The sequence below is a fragment of the Aphidius gifuensis genome, linkage group LG1, assembly GCF_014905175.1.
Source record: "Aphidius gifuensis isolate YNYX2018 linkage group LG1, ASM1490517v1, whole genome shotgun sequence".
NCBI classification, from domain to species: Eukaryota; Metazoa; Arthropoda; class Insecta; order Hymenoptera; family Braconidae; genus Aphidius; species Aphidius gifuensis.
In genome coordinates this window covers 25711472-25737290 of record NC_057788.1, presented here as the reverse complement: position 1 = coordinate 25737290, position 25819 = coordinate 25711472, and the positions used below count along the sequence as shown (strand labels likewise).

Genomic DNA, 25819 nt, shown 5'->3' with positions numbered 1-25819 from the left:
TTTGATAAAAGAAAAACATCATTTTTTTTTTTTAAAACTATCCCAGTACGAGTTATTAATCGATAGATATTTAACTTGACGAAAAAAGAGAAAAAAAAATACAAAAGGAACGTGTTATAGATATGACAAGATAGTTGGAAAACTATATATATGAAAAAAATGATGCTTGAAAATTGATATAGTAGGAAAAATATATTCTGTGAGAAAGAAAAGACATTTGGTAAATGCCAATGTTGTTAATAGACTTTTATTGTTATTAACCCAAAGAGATATTTGTTTCTGACTAACCGAGCCACATGATAAGAATAAAAATATATGAGATGTGAAAGAGAGGCGTTGACGCATGTACATGATATTTACCCCTTTCAAAAAAGTACATAAATTTTTTTTTTCTCAGACGAGAAAACGATTAAGTTTGTAACACAGTTAATATTGTTACAACAGTTTTTTAATTTGTTATTATATTCATTAAAATAAGCTAATCAATTTTACAATTAGATATTATATTTTTCATCATAGTTGCAATGTTTTATTATTGATAATTACGAGTAATAAAAAAATTATTATTTAATGAAAAATATTATTATATTGTAATTAATTGAGAAATAGAAAAATATTTTTTTCTTATGTGAGAACAAATTTAGGATACTTGAGTAAAATTATTACTATTTTTTTTTTTTTTTATATACAACAAAAGAAAAATGATTTGTATTCTCAATTTAATCAATTAAATAATATTTTTTTTTTCTTTTTGAAATTATAAGGGTACCGTTATTCTCTAATTTCTAAAAATTATATTTATATTTTATTTTTATATATTTTTTGTTTCCAAATTTATGCCACTTTGCTATTATTAATTTATCAAATCAATAAATTTTAATTAGAGTTTAACTGTAAATTAATTTTATTTTTAGAAATTAATTTATAGTCGCCGTAGTAGTAGAGTTTAATAATTTAATTAAAATTGTTATTTCATATGGTATCATACCTGGTTATAACAAGGAGGAGGCGCACATCGTTGATCATCAAGTCTAGAACTTTGTGCTTTTTGAAGTAAATCAAAAAAATCAAGTTTTGAATCCTAAAAAAAAAAATTAATTTAATTAATATTAATAAACAGTATATATCATTTAGTCATCTCGTGTTTAGTTAAAAATAATTTTTCTGTTATATTTACATCATGAGGAGATATAGTAGCACGTTCTTCAGATAATGAACGTCTTTCTTTCGGTTCATCGTATATTGACTGTGCTTGTCGCCTGAAACATAAAAATTATATATCGTTTAACAAAACGTGACGAATTTATATCAACAATTTTCTATAAATAGAACTTTTACATTTTACAAATGGCTCATTAATCATTATTATTTTTAATTAAAAGTTACATCAGATTGTCTTAAATATATATTGAAAATAATAAAATTTATATACACAAAAATTTATTAACTCTCAATATATATACAACTCCCCCACGAAGTGAAAAATACTTAATTCTAAATATTCGATGCATCTGCCGCAGCTGCATGTATATTTTCCACTAACGAACTTTCAACATTTCAACACGAAAAATCTAATCCAATTTTTCATTCAATAGACTTTTTTTTTTTTTTTTAACCTTGAATCTATAAATGATTTTGGAAATACAATTAAGTGGAGTTAACAAAATTACTATAGAGAATAAAATTTTACTGAGTCATCCAGGTGTGAGTATATTCACAAGCGTCATTATCAACACTGCAGTGGTCAATGACATGAAAAAAAATTATTTTTTTTTTGTTTTTATATTATAAAAAGTGCATGTGTTATAAACAATCCACTTGACAAATTTATTTGTTGTCGAGTAAACAAGGGTTAGATAATGGTTGTTTTATTTTTTTGTTTTGACGCAATTATCTTAAATTACTTTGTTTTTAAATAAAAAAGTTATTAATATTCACTGTGAATTGGTTTAAAGATAGATTCAGTATATATATAACATATTTTTTCATGTCATATTACTTGAGTTTTATTTGAAAGCAATCCGGCTGTTAAACATTCTAAAAATATATATTATATCCCTCAAAATAATTCCTTTTGTAGAATGGTCAGTGACATGAACGTCTATTCACTGAATCTTTTGTAGGCGTTGAATATTTTCTAGCTATTTATTTATAAATTTGTCAAAAGATATCAAAATACAAGACACCTTTTTAGCCACACAATATATATGTGTTGACTAGAAAAAGGGTCGAGGGTGCAAAACATAATATCCACTGTCCAAAAGAATTCGACATATATAAATATACAGAAAAATAATAAAAACAATTTTATCGATCACTGAAAAATTTTATAAACAACAATATAATTTTTTTTTTTATTTTGAACTATTTATTTTTAATCTTAGGTAATATTCAAAAACATACCTATTTTTTTTTTCCATAAAAATATTATCTTGCTTTTTTTTTATCATTGATAAAATAACAGTAGAAAAAAAAAAAAAAAAAAAAAAATATTTGATTCTATATATAAACAAATGTCAGTGTTTATCACTATACTCATAGAAAAAAAAAAAAAAACTTTTCCGGGGGAATTTAGTAAATTGATAAAGAATTTTATTCGTGTTGTGGCATTACTTGTTTGAGAGCGTGTGATTTTGTTCACATGTCATCACACGCTTCATGACACACTGAAAATTGACTCATTTATTTTCAAATTAAAAATATATATTTTGTAACGTTAAATGTATCAAAAAAAAATTCATAATAATATAGTAAAAAAAATAAATTATACCTGATATTTTCACTTTTATTTACATTTGGAAGATTAAATAAACTACCTGATAATTTATGTCTTTTCTTTTCTTTTACACGAATAGAACCACCCACTTTTTGAAACCTTCCATGAGATCTGTGTTCATTTGACATACTATTATTCAGACAACTATAAACACCGTAACTAAATTCACTTAAATAACAATATTAAATTAATTTAAAAATAATAAAATTAATAATTAAAATATTCATTAAATACAGTAATTGTGCTTCTAAATTTCGGTTGTTATAAAAAACATGTCAACCGTGTGGAACGGTAGACTAATCACTGCACGAAAAAAAAAAAAAAAAAAAAATTCTAACTTTCAATTTTTACTTATCACACAAAGTTTTTTTTAAATCAATTTTTATCACAAAGCTAATCACGTGACAGTTTACATATAAACAAAATTCCAATATACATGTATATTTTTTTTTTTTTTAGTTTTATTTATTTTCTAACTGTGTCGTTGGTGATGACAGTATTAAAAAAAATAAATAAAATAACTGTATTTAATACTAAAAAACATTAGCCATCAAATATCATCATAAAAAAATTATGAAAAAAATGAAAAAAAAAAACATATGTTTCCACACAACTGCAGACGTCAACGAAATATGAAAAAAAAATCTCAATATCAGTTTGACATGATATTTTTGAAGACAAAATTATCCGTCCCTTCCGGTTCCGGGAGTATAGTGTGAACATAAATCCAAATATTCTTGAACACACATAAAATATATGGATATTAAAGTGAAGCACTTTAAGTACCTTTGCACACATCAGGCAAAATCAAGCAAAGGGTCTATGATGAAAAAAATTTAAAATAAAATATTTTTAAGGCTGAGTGAATGATAGACAGATGTCCCGTATGATACTTGTCTCGCTGCAATGAGAATGAAATTCATACATATTCGTTGCACATGAATATATGTTAATATACGCATGGTTTCTTCGAAAATTATGATGGATCACCGCATATTTCATATACATATACACTTATTTTATTTTTCAATTGCACTATAACTCCCGATATTTATATTTATTTTTTGCTCATTGTAATAATTTTATTTCAGTGATAAATCGATCCATCATATATAAATGCAATGTGCCCCCTGCAGACACTGAAATATCTTGGCGCTTTAATTCCCCTGCATATACATATTGCATAAATTTAATCATTTATTTTTATTTATTTATTCTTCCCTGTATACTCCTGAATTATTTTTTTTTTTATATAAAATCGTTGCAAAAGCACTCGATTTATTAGTATACTAATGAAAAGAAAAAAAATTCACATCAGTGATTTAATATTAATGCTTGAATTAAAATTATTTTATTTATGTTACTCGGTTAGTTATGATTATTCAATTGATAATTTAAATAAAAACAATGATTGTGTAATTAATTTGAAAAATAGTAGGAAGAGATTTGTCTTTTGTTGTTTACTCGAGTAGATAGTTTTCTCTTCTTTTTTTTAAATTAAAAATCAATCATCTAATTTATTGTGTTTATTCATGATTTTTATTGATAGCCCAGTTGTAAAGCTGTTCTGAATAGACTTAGTTAAATAAACCGAGTATAAAATCGCTGTTTAAAATTTTGATTAAATTTATTGTGTTTATTCAATGTGTTTGTATATCACTAGCAAGGTCAGGGATTTCTATATACTCGACCTTATATGTAAAAAGTTTGTAAAAAAAAAATTCGTTAGCTGTCATCAATCATGAAAAAATATTCAATCAATTCCCGAATGATAGAACCTGGTACTATATAAAAAAAAAAAAAAAAAGATTTCTATCATATAAAAACGAGTGCTATTTCGAAAATGATGCATCAATTAAATCCAGCAGTATATCTAATTTTTTTTTTGTTCAATTTAAAAAAAAAGAAATAGATACATCTTCAATATACAATTTTTTTTTATAGGATTACAAATGACCCCTAATATTTATGGTCATGTGGTGACCATAATAAATATATATTTCGAATAAAAAATAAAAAAAAATATGTAATCTCGTGTATAAAAAACTGGTAACCGCGGGAGTCCAGTTGAGATGACAATAGATTTACAATATATATAAATATATATGAAAAAAAGAAAAAAATTTCATTGAAATTGATATACCGATGAGCATGGTGAAAATCAGAAGGAAAAAAAAAAAAAAATGAAGTATCAAGGCAATATTCTTTTGCAAAAAAAAAATAAAAAAAAAAAAAGAGAATACCTGTGAATACGTGTGATGTAGCAATGGATTTGAGGGATAAGGGGAAAAAATATTGAGGTGGGGAATTAAAAAAAATAAACAGAGGGCCCTCTCGTAATTTTGGGGGATCGGTCTCGAGGGGTTGACAGCGTGATATATATGAACCCAACGCATTTATATACTTTTTTTTTATTATTATTTTTTTAAAACTTACATATGGTACATTATGCACATCGTCATAGGTACATGTATACATATTTGACGTAGATTAAAGACACATATAAACTATAGCCAACACTTGAAAAAAAAAAAAATAATATTAAATTTGCATAACCATATTTCTCTACTCATTTACCATTATTATGAAGCATCATTCTTTTCATTGTTATAAATTTATATATATATATACATACGACATAATGCAACCCTGACTATCGAATTGACATTTGCATTCCGACAAAGAGAGCATTCACGCCTTTACAGTATAGCCTCTCGATTTTCAGCACCCTCTTGCCAAATAATCAAACAGAAATATAAAAAAAATAAAATATATATAGATGGACAAGAACATTTAATATTTTTTTATATATTATTATTATTTTCATATATTATTGAGGGTAATAAGTGCCAACCCCCTGTTGAGTACATACTTCAATAACATAAATGTTTATAAAATAAAATTTTTAATAGATATTTAATTTTTATTTTTACTCAATTTTTCATATATTTATTTCTTTATTTCATTAATCATTAAATATAGGCTGATCATTTATAGTTTGAATATATATATTTTATTTTTTTATTTCTACAAATATATATTTTTCCCCTCAATAAATATATACTTATATAAATTCAAAGCCCCCTCATTATAAATAAATTGCTTTTATATATACATTTAATATATTTTTATTTTTTTCACAGCCATCAATTCAGATGGTCAGAATAAAAAAAAAAATATATATATATCTATAAAATGGACACATCTTTATTAAAAATAAGATTCCTAAATTTTTGCGACAGATGATATATATTTTTTATATTTTTTTTCATGGTTTTAAAAATTTTAGGGGAGATATTTATCATCAAAAAAATCATCCCTGATATGAATCGAAACGCGTGCGTAAAAATTATACCCCCAGTTGACTTTTAAATATAAAAATAAAATAATAACGTCATTATTTATTTTATTATTTGCATATTTATTCGGTTGTCGTCAGTATTTACATGATAAATTAATTTAATTAATAATTATTATGTATATTTTTTTTAAATATATATATTTTGTTTGTTTAATGATTGTTGTGTTTGTGTCGTGTGTCAGCCACATTATCGCCATAGGGGGTTGTTTAGATATCATGATGCGGTTAGTAGTACGTCAAAGGATAAATAATAAGGGTGGTTGGGGGTGAGATAGAGGTAAGAGAAGGTTATACCTATTGCCAACAATTTCATAGGTAATACACGCGTCCATATGTCCAGTACACATAAGCAAATGTGCAAATGCCAACAGTTGACGTTTGTAATTGAAAACGATGACGGCTGGCTTTCACCGTGTGTGGTTTATATAAATATATGTACATGTATGTACACGTGTTTATATATAAATGTACATTTACCCACTGATATGTATTTGTAACTCAAAGCCTAATAATAACCACACGCATAAAATAAAAAAAACATGATTGTATACGTCATGCTCAATGTTTGAATTTATGCTGGTTCTCTTTTTTTAGGGCGTTGATAATTACTGATGAAATTATATTGGGGGATGATTTTTTAGCTTAGCGGTTATTTTGCTTTAATATGTATTGAGCTATCACAAACACAGTGTATATCATTAAATATATAAAAAAAATTTTCATTATTTTATTTGACTCAATTTATTAAATTTAAATAACTAATTAAAAGTTAAAACAATGACAGTTATGAGTCACAATTAGTCACAACTTGTGACAGATGAAAAAACGAAAAAAAAAAAATTCATTAAATTTTAATTGAAAAATAAAACAATTGTTTATCAAGATGTGCATCATTATATTAGTTTAAATTAAAATTAAATTTGTTATCGAAAATATCAAAAATAGTTTGTCACTAGCTGTGACTGATGGAATTGTTTGAAAATAATAATAATTGTTTTATTATCCTGCAAAAAAAAAAAGCAGATGTTGTTATAATATCAATTATTAATTTGAGATTAAATTAATAATTGTTATTTTGAAATTGATATGAATATGTATTTCTTGCTTAGTAAAACAATGTGCAATTGATGAGTTTGTGTGTATATTGACAGTTTCTTTGTTCGTCATTTTTTTGTATAATAATTATAATATTGAATGCATGTTTAACACAAGCCCACATATAGCACGTGTCAATATGTATGTTATTCTAATCCGCCTTCAGGCAATAAAATTCATAGAGTATTAGTTGTATTACGCTATTCAATTATTTTCACAATCAATTTTAATCCTGGGTTGTATAATTCTAGCTATTTATTTCCAATGAAAATTGAGATGTCAACATATTGTTGAAATTTTTAATATTATAACTATATTTTTATATTTTTAAATAACCATTTTTATTTTTTTTTATTTTTGTCACCTGGATTGCTTCAAATTACAAAAAAAAAAAAAAATATTAATATTATTAGAATTTTTCTGAAATATTAATTCAGATGAAAAATTGATTTCATAATTTTTTAAAAAACATCTGTTGCTTTTCTTAATTAAAATTTTAAATTAAATCAAAATAATAATATTTTGTTTAATTTAAAATATACATAAAGTTAAAATTTATAAAGTTTATAAATTGCGATGTAAATTTATTTTCATCACATGAATAAATATGAAACTTATAATTAAATAATTTCAATGTAGATACTAACTAAATTATTATTTTTTTTTTTTGATAACTATGTTTTAAACGTGAGAATAACTAAGATTCATTTAACTTTGATGAGTAAGAAATGATAAAATTAGTATACATAATCTAGGCATAAGATTTAATGATGGTATATATATATAAGTTGATGTCTTGACTGCAATTATATTGAAATAACTACCATGTAAATTTCATAAAAAGCAATTAGCTTGTTAATTATAATTAACTTGTCACGGTTTAATTAAATAATTATCATTCGTGTATAATGACAATGCAAAGATGAACTTGTGAAAAAAATTATTGTTTTTATTATTTCAAATTTTATCTCGAGCTGGTGCATTCATAAAATTCAGTTATTTATATATATACAAAAAGTAAAGATCCACTTGAGTCAGTTATTGTTGTATTAGTATATGTATACATTTATTTATATATAGAATGACCAACCAAGACAGCAATAATGACAGGTCAAAGATGACATCTTCTTGTGTGTTGTAGTATATAATATATAAATAATTTTTATATATTGTTCTGAACAGGAAACGATCAATTAAAAAAGGCCATAGTTCGACCTTATCTCACCTTTGTGTCAATGCACATTAAGTAAAATTAAATAATAATAATAATAATAATAATAATAATATAAAGACAATTGTGAAATGAGTATTTACAAAATTTAAAAACAGTATTGTAGGTATTTATTAAGATTATTATTTTTATTGAACGAAAATTTCCCATAATGTTCTTTTTCGAACAATAAAAATATTATTTGCTCTGTTATGTATTTTATTGAAAATTATGATATTAACATTATATTGAATGTTTCGATGAGTAGTTAATTTAAGATTAAGTCTTTTATCACATAAAGTTGAATGATCGCATGAAAGCCCCTCACATTATAAACCATCACACAAACAATGGACAGTATCCTTGAGTCGAAAAATAATTTGATAGAAAATTTTACAATTGAATAACAAATTTTTTTTTTATTTATGAAAAAAAAAAATAAGTAAATAAGCTTTTGTTTACAGTTAAGTAAATTTTTTGTTGCATAATATGAAGGACAGTACAAAGTAATTATTTTTGATAAGACACAAAACATTATACTGATAGGAAATATAAAAAAGTAAAAAAATATAACGAAAAATATTACCATTGTAGATAAGTAAAATATTTTTAAAAACAAAATAACTTCAAAGAGGATTTTTTTTTAAATAATAAATTCTACAATGTCAAAGATAATATTATCCCTTGATTGAACCTTTTTAAGTCTCGTATTTATATATTTTTTACAATACGATAAACATAAAAATGTAATGTAAAAAAAAAAAATTCTTATTGTTGAATAAATAGCGTACATTATATACAACAATTATTAAACGGTTGTGATAACAAAAATAGCCAGGTAATTATCAGCTAATTATTGAAAAAAAAATATACCAATAATATAAAGTCAAGTGTTTTCACTATATTTAGCGAATATTATTTTTGCAATCAACACAATAACAAGTTGAAAAAAAAAAAAAATTACTTCTGCTAATAAATATTGCTTACGTTAAATATCAACTGATCAACAAAGAAAAAGGTAATTAATATTTTTTGAAATAATTTTTATTATTTTATATCAGAAACAAAATTATATAATAAAAAATAAAAAATTTTCAATTACAGATTTAAAAAAAAAATAAAAAACAATAATAAAACCCAAGAGAAAAAAACAATTTTCAATATGAAATCTAAAGTTGGAAAATTATTGATATTATTTATCATCATGGTGGGAATTAATTCAATATTATTCGTTAATTCAATGCCACAAAACGATAATAATGATGATAATGGTGATAATGGTGATGGTGGTAATGATAATGATGACAATGGTGGTAATGATGATGGCGGTAATGATAATGATGATAATGGTGGTAATGATGATGATGGCAATGATAATGGTGATGACAATAATGATGATAATAATGATGGTGATGGGGACTTTGATTATGGTGATGATAATAATGACGATAGTGGTGATGATGATGCTAACGATAATGGTGATGATAATAATGACGATGGTGATGATAATAATGACGATGGTAGTGATGATGACGATGATGATGATGATGCTAACGATAATGGCGATGATAATAATGAAGATGATGGTGATGATAAAGCTGATGATTTTAACGATGATTTTGATGATGATTGTGGTAGTATTCCAAATTGTAAAGACGGTGTTTGCAATAAAGTTGATAGAAAGTATAGACCCGTTGATATTAAGGGTGCAAAGACAGGAGCAATATGTAACACTACTGAAAAAAGAGGTGGAGAGCCCAAAGAATGTACTAGCTTTTTGGATTGTAATGGATGTATGCTTTGTGTAAAAAATTCTGATGAACCTATTGATGACATTCCTTAACTATCTATTATTTGTATAATTTTAACTTGCAGTTTAAAGGAATCTTTTCTTTAATTTAAAAAAAATAAATAAATAATTCACTTATTATCAATAAGACAAAATAATAATATATTGTATAATGTATTTAAAAAATGTATAATTGATATATGAAAAATAAAGTTTAAAATTAAACATTTGTATTATTTTTTTTTTTCAGTGTATTAAATGGCATAATCAATATTTTTTTGCATAAATTTAAACGCACAAATATTATCAACTACTGATATTTAAAATTTATTCTTTTTTTTTTTTTTTTTTTTTTTTTTCGTTATTACAATTAATCACTCTTTATATTTCTATAAAGAAATTATTGAAAACCGCTTTATTTATTGTTTTTTAAAATTAAGCTTTTACTGATAAGTCATTTCAATATAAAATGGTACGATATATATAAAATAATTTGAGTAACGAAAATAAATGCGCACGAGCGTGTTTTATTTGTCTATAATGCAAATAAAAATAGATTCATATATTTAATCACGTACACGAGAATATAAGTATGTATTTTATGGATTTTTCGTGGTCCAAAATGAACAACTATCAATAGATTGGTAACGATATTCAGGGCTCTAAATATATGTCTATGTATATGAATAGAATAATAATAATAAAAATAAAAATAAGTGAATGATTGAAGCAAAGAAGAAAATAATCCCCCATGGATAATATTCGTTCGTGGTGATTTAGTGACATATTTAGGGGTGACACGCATGATTTCTTCATGGGCACGTGGGCGGTAACACTTGGTACATAAATGCTTTCGTGTTAACCAAGGAAAAACACAAATACAAGTCTTGACTGATGTGTCACTTTAATAATAATCCAGAAAAATTAATCTAATTTTTTTTTTTTTTTTAATTTATTTCATTTTCAACTTGAATTAAAATTAATTATCCTCGCATCATAAAAATTTTTTAATTATTTTTTTCTTTCTAATTTTATAACAATTAAGTTAAAATAAAATTGTATTCTTAAAAAGTTATTTTATATTTTTTCTTTTCAAGAATATTTTATTACTTAAGATAATTTTATCCGTGTGTCATATGTTGGTGATGTAATCTATTCAGAATCTTCATCCTTTTATCGCTTTTTTTTTATATAAAATTTTTCTTCTATAATAAAATATCTTTTTTATTTTTTTCTTACAGATTTTGGAAGAGTGTGGAAATATATATTCGAAAAGACAAAACATGTACAGGACCAGATGTCAGAATGGAGCTCTAATCTGTTCGACTGAAAATAGTGCCATGGGGTAAGTTATAGTTTTATTAGAAAATAGGGAAGAAATTTTTAGTGGAAAAAAAAAAAATAGTTTGATGGGATATGAGGTTTTTGACTCCCTATTGCGAGACGTTTTGACTCGTGCCGGTGAGGTCCCTTTTGATTCCTCCCCTAATATATACTTCTTGAATAAAATTTCTCCCATTCTCTGTAGACGATCACACACATCGTTGATATTTACAATACAATACTTCTTCAGAAATATATCGTACATTGACCGCATCATAACATAACCCAAAGATCTTGTAGCTTTTTTTGAATACATATATCTATTTTTATTCGATTTTTACGACCTTGAAAATCACACGTGGTTTTTATTTTATAGCACTTTTATCAAAAAAACGATTTAATATTAAAATAAAATTATTTAGACTATAACAGCAGTACATACTGGTTTGGTTGATTTTATTTTTTTATATATCTTTATCATTTTTATATACGGTCAAAAACCTGGTGGTCTGGTTTTACTCGAAAAACAAATATACACTTTGTAGAGTTTAAAAAAATATTCAAGTCAGCATGTTACTATCTTCATGGAGATAGTAAATTGCAAATATAAAATGAAAAAAAAGAGGTGATAAAATTTTGAAAAATGTATCAAAATAAAATATAATTTTTGAAGCTATTAAAATATAGAGGTCATATATCTATTTTATCAATTAAATAAATTATCATTTCGTCTATATTTTTTTTTTTTATTTTATATCCACTCACTGTAACTCGAGTCATAAAAATATTCTTAAATAAATAAAAAGATAAACTCTCTTCTTCACGTGTCTTATCATTTTTTTTTTTCTTTTTGATAGTGTACGAAACGTAAATGATTAAAAAAAAAAAAAAAAACAAACACAACAGGTCGGCTTATCTTTTTATTCAGTAAGAAAAAATTTTTAATATCATTTTTATTATTCGTTTAGATTAAAAAAAGAAAATTCATATTAAAAGGGATTGTAAATTAATTTTGATGCTTTTTTTTTTAATTAAAAATATTCTATAAACATATTAAATTAATTTTATGAGTTTATATAAATAAAAAAATTTAAAAAAAAAGTCTTTGCACCAGTGAAGAAACGCGACAATTTTATCAAATAAAGCAGGGAAATCAATCTTCGTCGTGATGTGTTTGTTGTTCGTCTGTCGAAAAGACAAGTTGAGAATTTTAAATCAAACAGATTTATATTTTTTATGTTAAAACTTCTGCGACAATCTTTTAGGTATTCATTCAACATTTATTTATCTTATTTTAAAAATTTTCCAAGCCACTGAATCTTAAAATTTTCCTGTCCAGTGGGAAAATAAAAATCTTGTATATTCAAAGGTCAATTACTCGAAGAAATGACGATGAAAAAAAATAATAATATTAACGAAACAAATACGGTGAAAATAAAATTATAAAAAATGAGTAGTTATACGATCAACGATATAATAATCATATAAATCATAACGGTATAATTTTAATAATATTATTTATTCTTTTAAATATGAAACTTAATTTTTATTCAATCCAAAAACGAATAAAAATATAATTCAATAAATTTATAGATTATCAAAATTAGTCAAAATTAATATCATGTTAACTCAATCGCAAGTCCGTTATGAATTATGACAAACAGTAGTGCCATTCACAGAATAAATATTCAAAGGTAGAGGAAAAAAAAAGAAGCAAAACCAAAATAGATAATCTGGAAAAAAAAGTGAAATCAAATAAAAATAAAAAATATATCAAGACGGGAAACCGGATGTGAAACGGAAGCATCAGCAGCCCAAGAATTATTCCGTCGTCATCAGACAATTTAATCATAATAAAATATATTTGAATAAAAAAAAACTTAGCAAACATACGACCACTTGTTTCTGCAATATGTGATCGACCCAAAAAATAAAACATCCCAACCACTATATATAAATCCACATGCAAAATACATCCGTGGTAAATAGTCTTTAAAAATTTTATTTATTTATCCTCATAATTTTTTTTTTCCATTTTTTTTTCTCTACACATGTCAGATGTTATCAAAAAAAAAAAAACAACCCCGCCGAGATTGACAAGCATGTCAAAAGGGGAAGACATAAACTTCCGTCGTAAAAAAAAATTCAAAAAATAATTATTAAAAAAAAAAAAAAAGGGTGGTTGAATTGACTTTACAATAAATTGATAAATTTAAAAGATATAATAGATTTTTTTTTTTTTTTCATTCTTTTTTTAAATTTAAAATATATTTTATTATGGGAGGGTGGTTAATAATCAAATCTGGTTTCTATTGTATTATCTGCTTGTCAAAATTTTATGAAAATACAAATGACTAACCCGGAATAGAATTTTTATCGTATTTATGTTAAAAATAACAATTAATTATCAGCAGGATATATATAATGAAATGTGTATAATTTGAATAGAAAAAAAATGAAAAATGTTACTGGACAATATGAGAATTACAAGAGTAATCTTAGAGTCATTGTAATAATTGTTTGTCATTGCAAAAGTATACGCCCGGTGTTACCGGATATGCATAGTGCGTGTCTGCGTCTTGATCTTTTTTTATTTATATTATATATAAAAGTCACTACAGTGGGATTTGATTCGAGGAAAACTACGTCCCACTAGGGATATAATATTTTTCCTTTTACTCCAAAAACTATTATATTTTTTTTATTGAAAAAAAAAAGAAGAAAATAATAAATATATATATTTATTATTTTTCAGCAAAGTTATAGCTCATAAATTTATTTTTTTCTATTTATTATTATATTACCGTTTTTTAGTGTGAAGTGTGTAAAACTCCTTAGACGTTGTAGATATTTTCATTCGCATTTTGCGACAACGTACTTCACGTTTTCTCGTAATACCACCTACTAACACTGGCATTCAGAATGTTTATTTTTTTAATTTTATTTTCTAAATAATAATAAAAATTTAAACAAGTCACGTAAATCAATCTAAACTTCACCATTCACCCACGTTTTATTATATATTGAAAATAAAAAACTTGAAAAAATAAATGTAACAAAATGAATATAAAAATAGTCACTGATCACATTCAACATTAATATAAATATATTAAATAAAAAAAAAAATGTTTAAAATATAATTTATTTATTTAAACTGACACAATCAACAATTATCACAAATTATAAAACAGTTTAAATTTTTTTTTGATCGTTCAATTTTCACTGACATATTATATGATAAAAAATTTTTTTTTTTTTAATTTAACCATTCACAGAGACATGTCATTTAGTAAAAATTAATTTTATGAATGGGAATGAGAGTAAGAGAAAAAAATATATATGTCGTAGGCGAGAGTATGTAATACGAATTATAAAATGAGTGTGTTGATTATGTGAAAGACTCGCGTGTACGCTCGCACGAACTGACGAAACGTGTATGAAGCTTGTGGTTGATGCGTCATGGGCTTTGGGTCCCTCGGTCCGTTCTCTGCCTCTTTCTCTCTGGGGCATTAAAATTGTGTGTGTATATATGTATGTATTGCATTCATCTATACACAACATTAAACGAAAAAAATATATATATAAATATATTATATGGGGAGGGGGGTAGTAAACCAAAAAGGACACACTACTAAGGGTGCAATCATCCAAGTCAATGACACGAAATAAATTTTTATCCATGTAACAAATATATACAAAAAAAAATTTTTTCTTTCCTTCTTATAAGATTTTTTTCTTCTTCTATTTATTGAGGAAAATAAATAAATAAATAAATCTGTTACTTAGGTACCTATAAGTATATTTATTTTCTATCCAAAAAAATTTGTCATGACTTTTTTTTTTTTTATAGATTTTATGAGTAATAAAATATTTTTTTATTTTTTTTTTTTATAAATTAAAATAAAAAAAAAAATATATATAAATGAATTGAGTCATTATTATTGAAATGATAATTTGTTTTTATCATTTCTATTTTTATAAATTAAAAAAAAAAAATCATTTAAATTAGAATATTTTGTTTTTTAAAGTTTTATCTGATTTTTCGTTTTTATATATTATATTATAATTTAAACACTTAATTTATAATAATTGAATAATTTCATTCTTGATTAGCTTAATATATATAGTTGAACTTGGTATATATAATAATATTGGTATCATAATAGATATATATGAAAGGGGCTGTGATTGTAAATTAAATCAAGGATATATTCATACATGTATGACAATATTCAACAAGTGCATTGCTAGCATGATTATAGTATGGAGCAAGCCATAATTGGATTCCAATAGAATGTATATATTCGAGAGTGTATACTATACGTGTATTTACCCGGTGAAAGTGCAATAAGTCTCTTGTTGAAATATGTCTATAGAGATATAGACTCAACCGTATACAAATGTATAATTATTGAGGCCACCTTCAGCTTCCAACCAACATTTTTAATAAATATAAATATTTATATCATAATTTAAAATAATTTAATTTAAAACATTCAAGTCATTTTTTGATTTTTAGTAAAGCTCGTCGTCAGAAAAAAAAATATATATTTTTTTCCCCTTTTCCATAAAAATTTTATTTCAAATTCAAGTGATCTAATAAATTTTACGATGGGGTTACAATAAACCCAAGTTTTATATGAAGTGGGCACACGTTGAAATAACAAAAAAAAAAAAAAAAGTTGGGGAAAATATATATCTATGTAGTAAAAGGCATATGTGCACTCAAGAGCCTTGACAAATTTCAAAAATATAAAAAAAAAAAAATATATATATAGAGAAAAATTAATTGAGGGTTTTATATTGACAATGGAAAGTAATTTTGCAGACCACGATTGTGGGTGCGATATTTAAGGGTGTCATAAAGGCAAAAGAAAAAAATTTTTAAAAAAAGAAGGGATGAAAATTTACACATATTCAATTGAAAATATTACCCCCCATTGTAATCGTTAAAACTTGGTTATATCATCAAGAATTGATGCTTGAAAATATCGACCCCACTGACCACTCTCGATTTATTTTAACAAGGGAACACATCCTCTTTTTCATTGTATTATTTCTCTCTCATACTCGATATAGATTATTTTAATACTTATATATGTCCCTGTTTCCATTTAAAAAGTCCCCTTATAATATACATATATTTGTATATATAGATCGACAATGAATACAATTCATCGTGAAACAGCTTCATCGACGAATAAACTAAACTGACCTGTATATACCCTCCTTTTTATTTTTATTATTTCATCTCGCAAACATACCATCAAAACATTAATTTTTTTATTTATTTATTTTAAGAGAGTTTGAACACAGTTTAATTGTCTTGACAACTTAATTAAACTTTTAGATTAAATTTGTGAAATATTGTTTCGAAATTCCATGACAATTGTTTAGCTATGTATAATTTATTTAAAAATATATTATTAATTTCAAACAACAATGAGTATTGTTGTGTTCGAACAAAAAGAAAAAAAAACTTTCGAAATTTCAAAAAAAATTTGAGAGAAATTAATTATTATTTAGTAAAATAAATTTTGAAATGGAATTATTATTTTGAATTAAATTTTTCTTGATTAATAAAATAATATAAATAGCATTTTATAAAATCAATATATTATAAATTTAAAAATATATATTCATCAGATTAAATTATTTGTATAATAATGATAATCGATGTTAATAAATTTTCCAAATATAATAACAATACGTGAAAGGTCAGTTTTAAGTTTAAATGATGATGGGCCATTATTTTTGAATATGCCAAATGAGGGGAAATAACGCAAATAAATATGTGTATATAAGAGAGAAAGCAAGAGATAAAAATGAGGGGGGTCAGTGATTTAGAGGTAAAATTTTGATGACATTGGCGAGTGTCCATACTCTCTCCCCTCAATAATTTTACTTGTAACAATGACATTACAGACACTTGGATATATACAAGACATATGTGCAGCACGCTCGTAAAATAAAACTCTCAATAAATACAATAAGCCCAACAACTTTCATCTGATTGCCAAATTTCATTTTTTTTTTCTTTTATGTATATATAATACTTTCTACTACCTGACTTGTATTATCTCTCTATTCACCCTTACTAAAAACTCAATTTATTACAGGGTTTCTATATGTACGTACATATGTATTGAAAAAGTATGTAAAAGTCTAAATTATTATACCCATTATCCATATGCAGTAATATCCAAAATGACATTGAAAAAAAAATTATTATATATTATTGATTTTAAAAATTGGAATATGCATATGTGTGTGCAGAATTGATATAAATTTTATTTGATTCAATTCAATCAGGGGCGGTATAAAATTTAATTCTTATTGTGTGATTTGGTATATTTTTATTATTAAAATAGCTGTAGAATTATTTAATTTTTTTTTTCAACTTTTACGTGCAGTAGTTTTTTAATTTTTTAATTTTGTAGTTGGCCTTCGTCTGTATAAGGGGCTAACACCTACGTTTTGTGACACAAGATTTAACATAACACTCGCCTACACACTAAAATAGATATAAACTTTGCGTACATTCACTGTGGGGTAGCTCGTCCTATTTTAACTACAAAGCAATCGTGAAATTAAAATCATTTACTTGTTTTAGTACTGTTTAATTGACGATACACATAAAAACAATATAGTACGTACTTCAAACAAATAATTAAATTTATTATTATAATAAATAAATAAAAAAATAGCAAAATAGAATATATATAATAATTCAATGTAAAATATATGTTTAATATTCACCACAAAAATTAAAAAGCAGTTTTACCTTTAATAAAAAAATTTGATAAATGATATATAAAAGTAAAAAAAAAAAAAAAAAATTAAAATATGTAAATTTATATTTTAAAAGCATAACGTTAATTTTCTACGCTATGTAAGAATTCAAGTCGTTGAAGGGAGAGATAAAAGAGGATATTTTTTTTATTTTTAGAATTAAAAATATTTAAAAAACTATTGACGGACACTTGACAGTAAAAGAATGCAATTTTTTTTTAATTTTAAAATACAAAAAAAAAAGGATGGGGTCTGTATATCAATAGATTTATATAAACTGCAGTGTTTAGCTAGTATCATTTTCAGTGGCTTGTATATAACCGGCTGTATTTTGCGACATGGTTTTGACAGACCTTGACGAATTTTGACACGTGCCCGACAGATTTTTCTCCCTATCATATATGCGCATCCCTCAAGGGGAACAACTTTTTTAGTAATAAAATAACAATGATAACAATAAAAATAAAAAAATATATTTAAGAAAAAATATGTGGATCGTTTCGCACCACAAAAAATGAACAATCGAAATAATAATGTGTCACCTCGACGAACTTTGTCGATCGACATATTTACGAACTTTTTTACTATACCCTCCCATACATTTGTCAATTTTTTTTTTATATTATTTATTTGCAAATAAATTCAAAAATCAATTTAAAAAAAAATCAAATACTTATATTTTAAAAATATTCATATACAGACATAAATAAATTTTTTTTTTATATATTTCATTATCCTATTATTACTCAGGATTAAATAAAGTGCTTGCGGGTTATTTTAAAGCTGATAGGTATTACGTATACCAAGTAGATGTAAACAAAGCTGAGTCACGTACATGAATTTAAACAAAAAAAATTGAGTATGGATCAAACTTTTGAGTAAATAATAAAACAAGTTCAATAGATGATTATTAAAAAATAAAAAAATATTAAATGTAGTATAGTGCATTATGAGGTGAAATAAAAATAAATAAAAAAATTTTTTTGCGATATAAAAATTATGATTAACAATAGAGAAAGAGATGGGGCAAAATTTTACTGCTAGGAAAATCACAACGGGGAATCTAGGACAAATATTATCGAAGGGTGCGATACAGTACATGTCTAATTTCCCCCACTTTTTAACTTGTACATATGCCTCTTTCACCCTGTCTATCAAAAAAAAAAAAAAAAAAAAAAAAAAATGTCCAAAAGTGTGCCATACTTTGGTATTTTTCCCTTTACCCATCAATTTTTTTTTCTATTTTTTTTCTGGAAAAAACAGTCTATGAAAAATATATAAAAAATGTGACTGAATCAATTGCGGGGTGTGGATAAATAGAAAAAAAAATAGTTTGAGGCCAAAAATTATATTTTTGCTTGAAATATATATAATCAACCATGTGTATTATTGAAATATTACAATGAAAAAATTTTACATTGATTAATGGCATTTCGAATCAAATAATATTGTGTCAAATAATTTCAAAATATTTTTTTTTTAATATATAAAAAAAGTAAATCATGCAAAATAATAAAAAATTAATTAATTGCATTATTTTTTTATTCGTTTAAATTTAATTAACCAAGCGAAAATCCTTATTTCATTAAAGAAATATATTGTAATATTATTAATATCACATGCAGTGTCAATTATTGTATAAAAATATAAACGGTTTTTTTTTTAATTTTATTTTTTTGACTCCAAGGTATTTAATTACGTACGTCCTTTAATGTAATGATTATTATACCTTCAAACAGTATCTCTTTTATTTTATACTGTCGTTTATTTTTTTTTTTCGTGAGGGGGTCATCTTACGTGAGATATAAGAATGAGGTAATCGTCGTCGATTGCAGGAAACGGAAGTTGGGCGTCCGCAAGGGGTCTTCAAGAATTAAAAAAAAAAAGGCTTTAAAAATAAAAAATACCTTTTATTTTTTATGTCTTTTTAGACACTTACGATATGCATCGAATAAACTTGAGGGAAAAAATAAATATAAAAAAAACGAAATAACACTTTCGTTAATTTATTATCTTTGTAAAACATATAACTAATGAAAAAAAAATTGTAATAAATTTTTAATTCTTCAACAATTTAAACTGTCAAAATATAAAATAATTTTTTAATATATATTTTATTATTTCTTGACAAGATCTCAACGATGTTGTTCAATGCATATAGAAACATATTTATATACATCCATAAAGAAAATTCCCATGTGTCTGAACTCTATCTCAGATATGGTCATTGGTCATTCGATTCTAACCGATTCAATCCAAAGGTAGTTGTTATAGAAGGCGTGTGTACATAAAATTTTATTCGTTGCTCTCTCAATTTCAATTTCTATTCTATTATTATTTTTATACTTTTTTCTTGTTTTAATATTTTTTTTCTTTTTCAATTATATAATAAATATTTTATTTTCTTTTTGAATATAATTTCAATTCTCTTAAACTCGGTTATTGCAAACTTGAAGGTATACAATTGAGTTTACAGTAATCTACCGTTGTCTCCGCCTTGGTTTCTATAGAAAAAATATATATATTTTATTTTTTTTTTTTATTTTAACTCTGTACTTTTGTTACAATTTTTTTTTTTTTTTTTGAATATATCACGTACAATTTATTACAACTCCAATTCAAAAATGCCATAAGATCATTGCACATGATCACAAAGCATGCTATGATTTTTTTTTCTTTCTATTTGTTCCACAACACTTTACTAGTACAAAAAAATGTAAACAAAAAATAAATTAAAATAATTATATCAACAACAAGACCACCTCTGTGTAAAAAAAAAACAAGTAAATCAATTGATGAGCAATAATAATCGACCCTCTTCATAAATTGTAAAATTAAAATGCTTTTTTTCTTTCATTATTATTATTTTTTTAAATTAATTAATTAATGCTCTATTAACTGCTAAATTAAGGTTAAGGCCTCTTGATTTTTTTTTTCCATTCATGATTTTATATATCAACGTACACTAAACGGTCTCTTTTAATTTTATATATTTATAACTAATATTATAATTATTATTTTATTTCATTCATTCATTTATTTATTCACGTGTAATAAAGTGAGTAAAATAAATCTCACCGCAAAAACTTATCCGGCGGATGTTTAACGCCCTCTTCCTCGTTTAATTCTTTTCAATATAATTTTTCAATTAACATGCGAATAATGTTATCCAGGTGACAGAGTTGTTCATCCCATCGTCATAATTATCATTATGATGATGGGACACTTGTAAATCTAGGTGATATTGTATTCATTCAATTGTAAATTTTTTTTTTTTTTGGTTTTTTTTATATTTCTCAAATGGATTTCCAGGTGAATTGCATAAGATTATTATTTTTTTTTTTTATTTATATGTATTTAACACTGATGTGTTGTGTATAGATGTAATAAAGATCCAACTTGTTATTCGGCTGCCAACAACCGTTTTAAATACACTGACAAAAATAAAACTGGTAACGGTTCGCACGCCTCAAGCAGCCAGTGTTTTATATATATATACATATGTGTAATATGAGATTTCATGATGCACATGTACATGTAAATTTTTTATATAAAATATACATATACATTACATTGTCAAGTATCAACAAGAATGAAAATAAAAAAAATATAATAATAAAAAAAAGAAATAGGTGGGCGTGGATGCGATGATGGAAATATCGTTGGGTTACACTATATTCTCTTTGTTATCCTACAAGTTTAAAATAAAAATTCACCAGGTATATTATATAAATATTAATAAAACATATATTGCATTGAGTAGCACGTGTACTTACGCAGAATTTTTATTATCAAAAAAATACAATTGCATATTACGTGTTTGAATTCAACTATTTATACTTGCATATGATTTATTGTTTTAATTTATCAGTAAAATGTTGTTTAATCTTTTCTTTTTTTTTTTTTGATGTGTTTATATCTTTAACAGTAAATAATAAATTATTTAAAATATATAAAGAGAGTCGCGGTTAAATTTCACTGAGATATATATTTATTTTTCTTTTCGATAAACTTGATTATTAAAATATAATTTATATTTTTAATATCAGTGTTTTAATCTAACCATTTTAATTCGTGTGATAAATATTGAGACACTTGATGGAAATCTTGGTGGTCATCGCGTGATTCTTCATTTCCCGGAAAATAATATTTATTTTCATATAATTTATATAAAAGTTATACAATTATTTGAATTTAAATATAAAATAATTAATTAAAGATTAGATTTATTTTATTTACTATTTATTTTTTGAAAACGTTTGTGGATTGAATAAATCGAAAGTGGACACAAATCTCGGCCAATTAATTTACCTCACTGTGCGGACTTTGTGTAATTTGTTGAAGTTAATTAATTGCTTTGAATCATATAAGACTAAAACAACATTTGATCGTAGGCAGTAGAAATATCGTAGGCGTTTTGTGTGTTAGACAAAATTTTTTTTCTTACTTTTTCTTTTTATTTAAATATATATTTTGATCTATTATTCAACAGTCTTTTATTATTGATAATAATAATGAAAAAAAATAAACAAATAATCAAATGAATAAAAACATTAGGCGTACAAATTTAACCACCATATCAAAAGAATTTTATTTGTGACTAAAAACTTTCAAATGAGTGAAAGTCTCGTATATATTTTATTGTGTACACAATTCTCTGTTATACATCTCCTCTTTTGTGACAAATGTATTTACAAATAAAATTTATAACCCCCATATTTTTTTATTCGAGACAAAAACACATTCAAATGTATTTTTCCAAAAAAAAAAAAATTATTCTTTTTATATATCAAATGAATAAAATAAAAAAATATATAGTCATATTGTTTTTCACAAAAGACTCCAACAAGCATCGACATTGTCCCAGTTATTTTTAGGTAAATAAATTTTTTTATTTAGACTGTTGAAATAGTATAAATTTAATAAATATAATAAAAATAAAAAATTATTAAATTTAAATATTAAAGTGACAGGTATAGATTATTATTACTTTTTTTTTTTTAAATAATTATCAATTTTTTATTTAAAAAAAAAAATACGTAGGTTGTCATTTAGTTGTTTCGTGTAGAGTTGACAGCCTTGCCTGCAGGAAGGTCTATCATTTGAGATTATAAAAAAAAAAATTATAAAAAAGGTAATAAAAATACTTTCAACTTGCCAAAGATTTTTGCACTACATATCATGTGTCTGTTTTAGTTGCATAATGACCTATCGTATTTTTCAACAGTGGCAAATAACATGGAATTTATTGATCGACTATTATTTATTTTTTTCTCTAAAAGACTTAAAATTTCAAAATAATATATATATATATAAAAGTGACTCAATAAAATTTATCAATTAATTTATAGAATCAACAAAATTTCACTCACATTTAATGAACAACCTTGTCAAACCTCAACCGGGACAACTATTAAGAATTCATTTAACAGTGTAAAATCAAAAAAATATCCATGAGAAAATTTGAGCCATTAATAATAATCTTGTACTTGTGTTTTTGCAAATACCGGCTTGATCCATGAGTCAACTATTTTTATTTGTTTTTAAATAAATAATCATCCACTAATAATAGCTTAAAAAAAAAAAACCAGACAGCAAAATAGAAAATAGATATGAAATTTTTTTAATTTTTCCAAATAAAGAATGTCTTTTCTCAATCTTCCCATGGTAAAGCATGCCAACGATGTTGTTAAACAGGTGTCGAGTATAAAAATAATAAATGAAAAAATAATAAAATTTGATTAGACGAGCCAGTGTGTTTAACTTGAATTTCCGTTTAAATTCATCAAAAATTTATTAAAAAAAAAAAAAAACAAATAAAAAGACAATGAAGTGTTTCATAAAAAAATATATATGCTACTTTATAGATGATAATCATCTTGGAGTTGTTGAAGAAAAAAATAAGCTTTGACAATGAAGTAAAGAAAAGAAATTATTAAAAAAAATTTCTTTAGAAGCTAGAGTCGTTGTTGCATCAAGTGGTTGGCTGGTTGCTTTGATATCTTATCAAAACAAACTTAAATTTATTGAAATCACAACGTAAATCTTTCTATCATAAATTTATTTTATATATATTATAAAAAAAAACATGTTCACGTATCTTATACAAGAAATCGAATTACCTACACTCGACAACGTCTTATCGCGATCAATAAAAAAAAATATCAAAACATTTCAATTTTATATAAATAAAAATAAATAAATGTAGAATAAAATAATCTGCAGACACACTTAATCCCCAAAGTATAATAAATCCGATTTTTTTAATTTTTTTTTTTTCTCTATATGTTGTAACGAGTTAATAAGGCCATCTTTATTTATTTTTTTTTTTTTATAATTATATATGAATCGATCAAATTGATCGCCTGACTCATTAACACATTAATTTTAACCTTTTATTAAGATCTGAAAAAAATTATTTTTAAATATCAAAACTCACCCAGAGTCTCCGATGTAATCCAATATTTTCACATTCAACATTTTTTAATATTTTTAATTTTCAACACAAATGAAACTTGAAAAAAATTAAATAAATATCATAGTAAACAAATGATAAATTTATAACAATATACTCAAGTTTTTCCTGAATTAATAATTCATAATTTTCAATGATTATTCAAAAGGTCAGACAGACACAACAAGTTGCCCACAATTAATCATAATGATCATAATAAAATCAGCATAAATCCTTGATACTCTCATCATCGTACAATATAAAAATAAATTTATTATAATAAACAAGTCCTTGATATTACTATCAATAAAAGTATATTATTAATAAAAAATAATTATTAGTTGGTATGGCTTTGAGTTGATCATAATATTACCACAATCAAAATAACATTGTTTGATGATCAAAATATTAATTGTCAAAAGGCATATGATATATTTGTCTGGTTGTCAAAGGATCCTTGAAATTATACCAAGTGATCATCAATATCATAATCACATAAATCGAAACACAAACAATTATATATTATTGGTATTTAATTGACGAATATTGATAAACCACTTGACCCATTAATAATTAACAAAGACTAATTTCGTGACAAATATTATTGCTTATTACTTTTGTTTATTTTTTTTTTAAATAATAATTGTAAATTCACACCATCATCATCATCACCAGTGGCACACACAAGACACAGAGAGACCAGAATCGAGACTGGACCAGATGAGAACACTGTATTCTCTCTCCCACTATAACAAATATATACAATCGCTCAGCTTTTGCTCTCTCAAGTAAGTCAAACCCATCTGTATAACGATACATACATGATGATGATTTAAAAGCAACCGACCAACCAACCAACTTCTCTTTTTTTTGCTCCTTCTTTTTATAATCTTTCAACTCTCTCATACTCATTATCACTGTTTTTTTTTTTTATTCATTGCTTTATTTTTAAAACACAGTAATACTGTGTGTTTTGTATATATATAAAGTTTATAATCGCAAAACATGTCAGATTATAA

The 25819-nt window shown here is 24.2% G+C and overlaps 1 protein-coding gene across 2 annotated transcripts in view; it reads right to left on the bottom strand.

Annotated features, from left to right (window-relative positions):
* The window catches only part of LOC122856716 (rap1 GTPase-activating protein 1-like), a 47285-nt gene extending 21764 nt beyond the window's left edge, over positions 1 to 25521 (bottom strand). Inside the window, exons 1-3 of one of the 2 annotated variants that reach the window (XM_044158510.1) lie at positions 24786 to 25521; positions 1178 to 1259; positions 989 to 1081 (exon numbers count right to left, since the gene is read on the bottom strand). In XM_044158510.1, the coding sequence (XP_044014445.1) occupies positions 989 to 1081; positions 1178 to 1259; positions 24786 to 24826 (216 nt within the window). In that variant the 5' untranslated portion in view covers positions 24827 to 25521. Of the gene's footprint in view, positions 1 to 988; positions 1082 to 1177; positions 1260 to 14358; positions 14993 to 24785 lie in introns of those variants that run through there. The other variant, XM_044158502.1, reaches the window with a different exon arrangement.
* Positions 25522 to 25819: the final 298 nt, after the last annotated feature.